The following is a 12974-nucleotide window of genomic DNA, read 5'->3' on the forward strand; positions in this document are numbered from 1 at the left end:
CTAAACTCGTGTTTTCCTGAACAAGCATGAAATATGTGTCACTGGGCGTTAAAAAGCAACAAACAATCAATCAATTTAAACTTGTGTCAAATAAGAGGAAAACCATTTGGTATTTATTTATTTGTTGGGGTGGGGGACAGAAGGATTTAATATATGAATATGGTTGCCTGGTAAAAGAGCTGAAAATAGGCATGATTAGCGACAGATTAAAATGAATAATAATGCCCTCTCTTCCCTTCCCCATCCTTCATCTATAAATTAAACTGACCACCACGGAATAGCCCAATAGTGTTAAATTTAGTGTTAAACACCAATCAATCAAAATCCCTTCCCTAGAATATCAAATAATCGTCCCTTAACTGTTATTGTTCGTGTAGTTCTTATATTTATCCAGCTTATCGTCCTATAGGGATATCCTACTAAGGCTGGCATTCCATAAAAACGTTTATAACACAGCTCACATTCTAATATATCAGCATTCATAAATTTATTAACGTCATTTAGACAAAACGACGCCATGTTTGTTATGTGCCTCTGCCGTCTAAACAACCTATCAAAAAAGAAGAGGTGGAAGAGAGCCAGAACATCTTCCCAATGCAAATCAAAGTACTGAAGTACTGAACATCGGATGACTGCAAGTTCTTGTGGATGGTCAAAAGCACTTGTCACAGAAAAAGATCATATCTCTATACCTGAAACTGAGGTAAATGTACAGAGATATATTTTTTTCTGAGACAAGTTCGTGCGTGGATGATGAATAAATGACATGAAATTCAACTGCACAGTAATAACTATTATATTGTGGTGATACAAATCAGTATACACTGGTTTGTTGTTATATATTATATTAATATAACAGTTACATGTATATATAATTTCCATCCATTTGTATATCATTCTATTCAACTATTCTAATAAAAGTGCAGTGCAAGTGCATGGTGGACACTCTTCTGTAAAAATTCGATTTTTCTAAAAGATTGGATATGAGTAGGCATTCATATTTTCCCGTAAAAACAATTACAGAGTTACCGGTCTTTGCCGGGATTGTCGCAAAAACGTTCTTTAGATATTCTTCCGCATGCTTTAACACATTTTTTAGGTACGTGTGCATAGATATTATTAATGATTTTTTACTTATATATAATATATATTTATATATCTAACGACAAAACATTTTCATATTATTAATTTATGTTCTAAACAAAAATATTTTTATCAGTATTCATTGAAGAGATGTATTCATAACAAACGATAAGGAATGTTAGTTTGCACTAGTTAATTTCCGCGTATTTATCATGTTTATAGATCGGTTACAAACCCAAAACGAAAGTTATGTGTGCAAATCTAGGCGATAGCAATACATCGGAATACCCTCACGGTCATCTCGATGTAAAAAACAGAAATTGACTTCTTCTGGCTCACTACCGAAGAACAAACAAACGCGCCCTATTAATATGTTTTAAAAACGCCTTGCCCCTACCCTTTTTTCCAAAAAAATGGCATTGTTAAATATACAATACAATACAATACAATATTTTTATTGTCAATCAAGGACGCCCTAAGGGAGCAGTATAATTACAAATAATTTATTACAATGATTATTATTAATTCTTAATGATATATAATGACAAAATATAGAATAGAGAAAAAATAAACACAAAAGAAAAAGCAAAAACCAGATATGTATATATATTTAACATATAGAAATGTTGAGGCATATTCAATACATATATATAATCATCATTAAAATACTATTGTATTTTTATAAGACCTACTTTATTACATGATCTGGGTCTAATGACATCTATCTATGAATCCAAGCTTACAGTAAATTATTATAATATGAATATGTTTCTTGTTTTAATAACCGCATATGCATGATGCTATGCATGAGTCACCATTTATCAGGACAGGAATTGGGTTTACATAGAGAGAATAATGTGCAAAAAATAGATAAGGGGCGGGACCAAACCTATAGATAACATAATAAAAAATGATGAAATATAAAGAATACGTTGATTGTTTTTTGGTTACCTTATGTCCAGTGGCAAATATTTCACGCATGCTTAAGACAAATATAATAGAGACCAAAGGATAAAGAAAAGAGTGAAATGGTAAAAACTATAAGATATAGAATTATAGAAACGATCTTTGATCTGAACCCCCCCCCCCCCTCCACACACACACCATAACCGTTACTGCCAATACTCGCATATATACATCTCTATACAAATATCTAAATCTGAACACCCCCCCCCCCCCCCCCCCCTAGACACAGAGGTTCTGGATCCGCCCCTGTTAAATGTATCTTATTATATACATTTTGTACGGGTCTAGATAATAGCTAAACGCACAATTCTATAATTTTTTGGATCTCATTAGAGATTTGTATCTAATTATATTATATACTGTGTCACAAAATAAACTTGTATACCCCCTCCCCCCTTTCCCAATACAGCATTGAAGAGTAAATCATTTAAAAGTCCTGAAGAAAAATTTGTTTTGAAATATGCCCTGCATACTTATTTATGCAAAGACATATATTAATTATTGAACTACTGTGGGGCTTGAAAAAAAAATCTATTTAAGGGATTCGGAGATGGGAACAGTAAAAAATGCTCAGCAACGAATCCTAAATGTAAAATGATTTGCGGCATATGACATGAGAGCACATATTATAGATAGTCCAAAATATGAAGTTCACGCCTTATACAGTGTACGTCCTATGTCATAGGACTAGTGTTGTAACATGGGTTAGTTACTGGTTCCAATTTATCCCGAATTGTCTTTATTAAAGAATTAGTTCCGGAGTATCACAGCTCAGGTCTCTTCTTGTTGGTCTCTGGTTCTGCTGTCGTTATTAGGTGATTTTTTTTTCTACAAGTAGCAAAAAAGAGGGGGCTTAGTCCAAATAATTATAACGTCCTGGAAGATGTATTCTTTTTTACGTTTGCCTTCCTGCAACGTCTCTGAGGATCAAGAAAAGTAAAAAATAATATAGCATCAGAGAACGTCATGATAACATGTATCTGAACTTAGAGGGGGAAAGATATTCAATGTGTAGACTGTAATGGAGTTTCTTCAGAAAGGGTTTTCATTGGATGCATTTTCGCCATGCACGCAGGCATCTGTTTCTATCCATGAACAGGTTGTCAAATTAATTATTATTACTTGTCAAATTAATTATTGTTACTTGTCACTCGCATTTTTTGCTCGACCTGGCCATTATTGGCATTAACAGCACGAACGCCAAATTTAGTTAGAGGGGCGATATTCCGACGCGTTTTTTTTTTAAATTCTTGGTCACTCATGTTTATAAAGAAAGGGGAGAAATCCAAACAATTACCGACCAATCACAAACGTTGTTACAAATTTGACCTTGTGACGTCAAAAAATTACCCATAATGCAATTATTGCATATAAATAAAAAATAAAAATGTAGAAAGAGAAAATAGAAAGTGTGTATTGTGTCATTTAGATGCCACTGGTGATGAATACCATTACATTTTTAATTGTTCAGCTTTTGATAACTGTAGAAAACAATGTATTACGTTTCATTATAGGAAAAGACCTAACAGTTGAAGTTTCATGACTTAATGAATTCCAAAACATGTACAGAACTGAATGAACTGTGTAAACTTATTAAGGAGATCAATAACAAATTGAACTTTTCTGGGTGAACAATTGTAAATGCCTCTATCTACTTTCGTACATTATTTATTTATGTAATTGTATTGAAATATGTATAATTATCTCATGATACCTTTGTAATTTGGTTTGTGAGTAAATATTTACATATATATATATATATATATATCTATTTTGTTACGCTTGTGATCCGTTTATTTGGCAATCGCCAATGGCACGGTCAGCAGGGTTTAAGAACATCAGTTGTTCGACCTGCTAGTCAAATGCGTTTTGTTAAAATATACTTTTTCACTCATTTAGTCTTTTGGAAAATGTTGTTTGTGCTGTATTTAGCCCCCTCTACCAAGAAATTTGTTTTGCATGCACACGTATAAAAATTGCGGTTTTTATCCAACGCAATCATAGGTTTGAACGTTGTTTTCAATTTAGACTTGTATATATATATATATATATATATATATATATATATATATAGATTCTACCACTGCATCGAGTGTGATACGATATTTATCCACTCGAGACAGTTAAATTTTCAAATTTAAAACGCGAGGCTCGCCGAGCGTTTTAAATATTTAAAATTTAACAGTCGAGAGTGGATAAATATCGTATTACACGAGATTTGGTGGTGGAATCTGTTTCTCTAATGATTTTCAAACAATACGCAGGCAAATTTATTCCTTCTTTTCGAATGATCTGCAAAAAGATGTGTTCTTTCTATGTGACGTCATCAGGCATGGTCGCCTTTTTTCATGCTGTCACGATAGGAAATTCAGAGGAAAACAAGAAAATTCGACGTCATAATCGGATTTTAACCAATGAAGAACTGAGATCAAACGAACCACACGTTGATTAAATTTTTTTTATACAATGGGTGCAGAAAGGGATAAATTGACGAAGAATTAGAGAAATATATATATATATATATTGAATGTTGTATTTTAAAGAGAAATAAAACATAATTTTGGAATGCATCGCGATTATTGTCAGCCAATGAAAAGTACGGATTCTTATGAACCATACAAATAATGTAATTATGAAGACATAATGAATAGATAAAACTGTTCAAAACTTTAGGTAATTAAAACAAATTTAAATCAATGCCCATTTATATTATCAACATAAATGAATAAAAAAAATCAGTGTTAAAAACGATTTTTACCTGTCAAATAAGAAAAAATAAACCTTCAAAACGGTGGTTAAACCAAAAGTCCAAATTAATTAATATCTTAAAATGTTTGCGAAATAAGAATAATAAAAGTACAAATAAGAACAATGAGGTTTGGCCCCATACTTCTCTCCTTGTTCAAATAAACCACTCAACCTTTTTAAAGGCTCCTAAATGCACCACTGATTAAGCTCGGCGAACTAAAATAGACTTCTGTGAATTCATTCCTCCGTTAAAAAGATTATTCGGACCACTAAAACAACTGGGATTATGAACAATTACCATTATACTGTATAAAATACAAATTTTTAATATCTTAGGATTGGATCGTGAAAGGATAAGGGAACGACCATTTAACTTCAAGGGGAGGGTTATGATATTCTAAAAAATACTAAAAAAGTATTCTGATCCCCAATTTGATGAATAATTAAAAAAAATAATTTGATTGATAGCGTTGAAAAACTAAAAAAAATAATTTCTGACTCAAAAAAACCATAACCCCCCTCCTTGAAATTAAAAGGTTGCTCTCTTAAGAAAAGGATTGGATCTTGCTTTTAAAACAAGAACTTTAAGAACTAATAAACAACCATAAAAGACAGTGTTGAACACGAGAAAGATCTGTGCTATAAAGGTTTTTTGCAAGATACACCCACCGCATACTATGTATACACATACAAGCAAAAGTCACGTGAGTATAAAATTATGGTCGCTGGGGCTTATCTGGTCTCGTAGGAAGACATATTCATGGGAGGATATCCGTTTGGCTGATTTATACACAGTCACCTTCGGCCGCAATTCTAACATTTTTTTAATTCATTATCCAGACAGTGTCCTGCATTTTTCTCTGATTTCAGTTATCCCTTTCGACCCTCCAAATTGTTTAACTACTAAAGATGTTATCGTCCTAACCTGATGTGCGTGAAATATTTGACAATGTTCTTAAGAAAACAACTACAATAAATTTGGTGGGGTTCGTGCTGCTCAGTCTTTAGTTTTCTATGTTGTGTTTTGTGTACTCTTGTTTTTCTGTTGGTCTTTTTCTTTTTTAGCCATGGCGTTGTCAGTTAATTTTCGACTTATGAGTTTGAATGTCCCTCTGGTATCTTTCGACTCTCTTCTTCTACAAGTTACTCCTAGCAGTATATATAGACATTACACCTATGCGTATGAACTATTTTGATGAAAATAGGTATGCTCTTTCTGACCAGGTCCGAATTACTTGTTCTCCATCTGAATATCTTACAAAGTGTTCATTTAAGGGGGTACCCAACATTTGACTAGAATAGATTTGGCTCGTTTAATTTTCATAAAATTTTGACAAAATATTTACTTAGAACTGTTGACAAAAATATAAAAAATTCAAGAAATTTGAACCACACAATTCACTGGAATAATTTCATTGGATATAAAACAGTTAAAAAATACTTATTTCGATCATTGAGAATTGAGAAGCTTGATTTCTTTTTACTCATATTTGTTTATTAAAGCGTTCAGTTAATTTTTAAAGAGTTAGCTCACTTAGATGTTCTGTACCCTTTAATAAAATAACGTTGAGATCTGTCAATTTGATGTACTTCCGGTAGACGATTTAAGGTCACTATATCACAATTGACATTGAAAAGTCTCTGCAGGATTATACTTAACACTGCCTGATCAAACCTGTGGCAGTGATATAAGACTGCCTTCTGAGGATTACAATACATGACTAATCCTGGATCATAGTGAGACATACAGTGTTCTGTCAAGGCACATGCTAACCAAGGTTGAATAATATATTTCCACGTGAATGATGTTTTCCAAATTGTTACGAATCCAGCACGTAATATTTTGAAATCGAACATACATGAAATTTCATTTAGATATTTAAATGTTTCTGCTTTCGTGCGGTAAAAAGTTCGAGCTGTTTGACTTTGGTCGTTCTTTCTCACCAGAATGCCAACTTGTTTTGCTTGTTGGAAATACACGTCAAAAGCTTCTTTCGTACCTGTAAATTGAACCGATGTATCGGCCCACATTACAAAGTTGTGTTCTTTTAAGACTGTGTATATAATCAAAGTTTTCCAAGAAAAATTTCTCAATTCTCTAACAAACGATGGATATTTGTTGAATTGGAGAGTCTTAATTTCACAACTGCAAAAGTTTTGTAACTCCTTTATTTGATATCTCGTTAAACCGAGATCATAAAATATCAACCTTATCCCTTTATATCGTGGTAAAATTTTCTTCTTGAAAGTATGGATCATAGCAAGGGATTCGTGGTAATGATTGGATGAAGCTCCTGTAACAATAACAGGAAAAGTCTCGTTACCAATGGCAACCGGTTCTCCAAACAATTCGAACATCTCTTTAAATTTTTTAGCCATTTTGTTTACAACAGGATATTCCAAAACGGTGTGCATGTTATCATTCATACTAGTGTGAAATTTTCCTTGGCAAGATCCGTTAGTTATAGGCACATGCGCAAATGTTTTGATTTGATTTCGCTTTGTTATCTGTTGGTAATATTCCGTCCAAAAGCGATCACTCGATTGGTCAACACTTCCAATAAGTTCGGGGTTGTGATTCATTTCAGAAAACATTATAATTCGAAATCTTTGGAAATGGTTCAACAAAACATACAATGACACGAAACACACAGTTATTCCTACACATACATTTAGAACTGATTTTAAATGCTTCATAATTTTACTAATATACACTTTGGAAATTTTGCGTGAATTTCCAAATCCTATTTGAAAGTAAGGAGATATTTTATGCTTGCCATTAGAACACTGTATCCAACACCATACAAAAGTAAAAGGACATAACATATATGATTACGTTAATTTGTCAATAATCTAATCGATATTGTATATAATAAACCCCCGGGACACTTCCTGTGTAGGTAATGACCACATGTAAGTATGTCAGGCACAAATTTTACTTGTAAATTACCAAAAAAGTATCAATTTCAAGTTGGGGGGGGCGGGGGGAGGGTCTTTTTTAAAAGCGTAAAAGTTTAAAGGATCTAGAGTTGGACAATGCAACTCATTACATTGAAACGAAGTAATGCGAATGGTGTCTGTAATTTGATTCCAGATAAACTATAAATTATTTATTCAACAAATAATGAAAATATCCGATGAAAAATGGCAAAAAGAAAAGAAATTTTTATATTATAGAACTAGGCAGACGGTTACAGTAAGGAGACGACCATTTGATATTCTGGGGAGGGGGATAATGCGAGGATTTTTTGCGGATTTTTAATTCATTGTAATCTGTCGCTATGCATGCTTTTTTTCCAGCTCTTTCCAGGCCAGTATATTTATATCCAAAAAACTCCCCCCCCCCCCCTTCCCCCCTCAAAAAAATTAAATAAAACAACGGTTGTCCCCTTATTGAAGATTGATAGTACTCAAACAGGCTACACGGACATGGCAGCGTATTAATACATCCTATAACAAAAGAGACACTAAGTAAAGATCTGAGAGTATACTCGCAGTTACTGAAAGCTAGTGCAAAGCCAATTACAACAAATAAATAAATCATGTTCTCTCGGACTAATGTATCAATCAGTACACAACCAACGGATTGTAAAGACGTCATAACTTGGCAGTCTGAGAAACGTATGACCTTGAATAAGTTCGTATACATATATTTTTTATTTAAAAAAAAAAAAATTTGGTTACTTTAAAATTACATGATATTGATAGTCCTTTTTTATAAGATGTCGTTTACGATCTTATACCAGACAAACAATGACAAATTCTTGTAGCTTAAGATCATTCCCGAAAATCAAATGGTCGGAGCTTTAAGTAGGATTTGTTGAACTAAATTAAGTTAGGAAAGCATAAAAAAAATGTCACGAACACAGCGATTTCAACCAACAAATTTTCTTTGTTTTTACAACTTTTATATAGTTACATCAATGTCAAAAACAGAGCAAACTATTGCAGTCATGTCTTTCGAATGCGCTTGCGTAACTAAATTTTCTAAGAAATCATCGTAAAATTTAGTTATGTCATTTAACATAAACAATGTATTCGTCGCCAAACAGAAATTGTGCTTTATTGCTTCTTAAGGATATCTCCAGAAGAGTTCCAGATTAATCTTTTTACTCTTCACCAGAAGATATTCTGGAGATGTACAGGTGTAATTTTTAATCAACACCATTGTCCTATATTAGTTATATATAAAGTTGAATTCTTTGATTCGTCGTTTTTACGTCATGCCGGCTAACAAATTGGACCTCGTTATTTTAGTAGTATAGAAAGATTGCCTCAATTTGCCCAGTCCAATTCAACTTTTAACATGCCAGAAACCGATCGGTCACTATGTAAAAGAAATACGACAAATATGATTTTGTTTTCCAACTGGCACAGGGACTATAGATGTCTTCAATTACCAGGATCGGTACAATTATGAATTGCATTTTTATGTTAATGGATTGGTTATAATAGCAAACTTGTCAAATACAACAACAAAAAACAATCAACGCGTATACAGCGATTTCCCATTTTCCCCAACAATTGTACCGATTGCAAGATTTATTTTACTTCTATACGTTACTCTTACTTGACCGAGTACCAAGATGTCTTTCCACAGAGTAGGTTACCTGTCGAAAAATCATAAATTCCGGAGAATATGAGAATAGTCTACTGTACAAGTTTTAGCTTTTCTAAAAAGCTTGCCGTTTTATAGCTTATTATGTTGAATATTGAATTTTTGATTTGTAGTATCATCCATTTAAAACAATAATCTTATAAATTGTATTTGGGTAAAAAAAAGTGGAACATTTGAAAGGCCAATATGTTATTTTTAAAAGAGTTACAATTTTCTTTTTGTACTAATTTCGATAAACTCTTTTTATGAATAATTTTTTCAAAAGACAGTCAATTATTTACTCTGTTTTTTTGTTTGTGTTTGAGAAAAAAAGTATGATAAATATCTTTTATTAATTGTCCCGTGAGATAAATCAACCAAAAACGTTTTAGAGTCCACTGAATCTTAATTATACCGGAACTCATTGTCCCTATATATCCATTAGTTTGTAAAGGTACATAGTTTCTGCGAAAAATGTTCATAGAGTAAATCGGTTTAAGTCGGTTATATAGGTCTTCTTGTTAGTTTTTTTTTTTTTTTAGCTTTGTATCATACTGATAAGTCAATCCGATTTTTACAACAAGTTCTTACATAATAGAAAAGAAAGGATAAGGGGTATCCATCCATGACAAAAAGTCAGTACATGCACAGCAAAAACACAAAAAGCAAAGGAATAGCGCTTTTATTGATGTATGTTCCGCTTTAACACCAAAGTCCCAGATTGGGCGCCCGCAAACATGGTTATGTATGTCCCACATTCTGTATGTGCCTGTCCCAAGTCAGGAGCCTGCAATTCAGTGGTAGTCGTTTGTTGCTGTGTAATATATTTGTTTTTCGTTCATTATTTTGTACATTAATTAGGCCGTTAGTTTTCTCGTTTGAATTTTTTCACATTTGTCATTTCGGGGCCTTTTATATCTGACTATGTGGTATGGGCTTTGCTCATTGTTGAAGGCTGTACGGTGACCTATAGTTGTTAATTTCTGTGTCATTTGGTCTCTTGTAGAGAGTTGTCTCAATGGCAATCATACCACATCTTCTTATTTTTATATTAACCCCGCCGTGTAGGATGTGTGGCTGTTGCAAAATGATACGCCTGGATTTCATTCATTGGTTGTCGTTTGTTGTAGTGTATTATATTTGCTTTTTAAATTGTTTTGTACATAAACCAATGACATGTTGTTGGTTTTGTTGTTTCACATTTTTTTACATTTGTCATGTCGGATCCTTGTATAGCTTGCAATGCAGTATGGTTTTTTACTCATTGTCGAATGCCGTAGGTTGACGTATGTTTTATAACATCTACGTTATTTTGCCGTCTCTGGTGGATATCTATCTCATTGGTATTCAAACCACATCTTATTTTTTGTTATAAATATATGACTGTCTAATTTTCTGGACAATGACAAAAAATATTTACTAAAACTATGGTTTCGAACATTAGTAAACACTATTCACATACATCGACCTAAGTTTAACTATATACCATTTGTTGTCAGAACATTATAATATGCTGTGATTATTGTTTTCTCAGATGTAAGCAAACGGATTTCGTTCCTGTTCATTGCCTTAAGGTCTCCTAAATTTGTGTATTTTAATTTTGCTATTTAAGGGATTTTGTGTTGATTGCATTTTTGGAAGTCTTTGTTAGTTAAATTGTCTATTTTTTGAAAATTTAGAGCTTGAAATATTGTAAAGACATGTATCTTTTGAAGAAAGTGTTGATCTAGTTTAGCTTTGGCGTTAAAGTTGGTTGCCGACTTATTTATAATACACCTTTTATTTACACAAATAACTCTGGCAACTCTGGCAACGCTTTATTTTTTTTACATGTGTATATATATACCTGCTTTCAAAACACCTTACATGACTGAAAAAACAAGCCACCGGACCTTAACCGACGCATTTGTGTTTAAAATATCCCTCCCTTCCCGAAAAATTTACCAGTATCAATCGTATCAAGTCTTATTATTATCCCCTTTGGTAGTTGACCTTAAAAGTATAACTCTACGATCAACTAGAAGTAGAATTCTAAGGTCAACTTCCAAAGGGAAAAAAAAAGACTTGATACGAATAATGCAGGTAATTTTTCGGGAAGGGAGGGTTATTTGTTTTGTCATCAGAATTTCACTGTACCGTGCTGGACGTTAGCGTGATAAGTAATTCGACGCGTGTCTTTATATCAATCCAATCTCTTCTAAACTATCCTAGCTATAGACCCGGGATAAAAGAACATTATAATAAATAGAAAGTAAGTCATTTGAATAAACCTGTTTTCAGAATGTTTTATGCTTTTGATTCATATCAGTTAATATGTATTTATCTCTGGGAACAGTATAGCTATGTTCCTGCTTATCTTTAATTTGTGTTTACTACAAACAGAAGCATACGCGATCCTTCATATATTTACTATGATATTATTACGTGAGTATTTCTGTATTGGCCTTGTTATTGGTCCGAGGCTTGCTGCATTGGCCTGAGGCGAAGCCGAATGCCAATACAGCTGGCCGAGTACCAATAACAAGGCCAATACAGAAATACTCACATAATGATATCTTTATTAATTATCTACAGTGTTAACATATTTTTTTATTTCATTTCACAAGAGATTAACATTTTGTACCTTGAAGTAGATCTATCCAAATCTAAGTTCCCTTTTACAAGCTGCAATATCAAATGATCTGGTGTTGTTTCCAGGTGTCATTTTCTGATGATTTGTTTTACCCTTTCCAGTCACTATAAAGTGTTACAATTCATATTTATACGCATCACATTAATAGTAATTGGAAAGGTACTGCCATTGCATGAGTAAATTATGCAGAAACAAAACTTTAAGGATTATTAAAAAAGAATAAAAGTAAGAGTTGAATAAAAAGAAAATGATTGAAAATAATACAACTATCCATAAACCAACTGAACGAAGAACGAAAACTTGAACAATTACACCCTTCAACAATTCGTATCCCTGGTTCTGGTTAAAAAATAAAGGACACTAAGTCTAACAAAACATGAGAAGCGAAAGTAAATCGATTTTTACCTGGGGTCGACAAGAAATGAAATTTGTGATAATCTACTCGTCGCCAAAACCTGAAATAATTCAATTGTCTGTTTACAAAATGCTTTTTTGAATGAATGTGACCGTCTTCAACCTAAAATATATGCCACACTGAACGTTTCGGCAAGTTATGCCTCATTTATATGGTGAGTAAAGAAAACTGCGTCTTCCAAATGACTGTTTACTTTAAGTTTTGTGTTTATCTTGACTTTTGATCTAAAAACTAGAGACGTTCCGAAATCCTGTATTGCCGGATCACCGGCTCTTTTCACAAAAAAATCTTAAGAGTAAAAATACTCGTAAGTCATACACATTTCAGTATAACTTACGATAAATTTTAATCGTAAGATTTTTTTGTGAAAAGAGTCGCTGAACTCGGCCAATACGGAAAAAAATCAATATTGGCCGAGTTATTCTGTATTGGCCGAGGTGACAATTTTATATTGCATAGGCAGTTTTCATCATATTAAGTCCAATAACAGAGTAGTTAATTAATAAATGTTTTTATGAACGTAACATTTGTAA

The 12974-nt window shown here is 32.8% G+C and overlaps 1 protein-coding gene across 1 annotated transcript; it reads right to left on the minus strand.

Moving 5' to 3' along the window:
* Positions 1-6114: 6114 nt before the first annotated feature.
* LOC127719121 (uncharacterized) lies at positions 6115-7176 on the minus strand. The gene has a single exon (XM_052225145.1). The coding sequence runs from the start codon at positions 7174-7176 to the stop codon at positions 6328-6330; it is 849 nt and encodes a 282-aa protein (XP_052081105.1). The 3' UTR covers positions 6115-6327.
* Between the last annotated feature and the right edge of the window lie 5798 nt (positions 7177-12974).

This window comes from Mytilus californianus, unplaced genomic scaffold (genome assembly GCF_021869535.1).
Source record: "Mytilus californianus isolate M0D057914Y unplaced genomic scaffold, xbMytCali1.0.p SCAF_10, whole genome shotgun sequence".
NCBI lineage: Eukaryota > Metazoa > Mollusca > Bivalvia > Mytilida > Mytilidae > Mytilus > Mytilus californianus.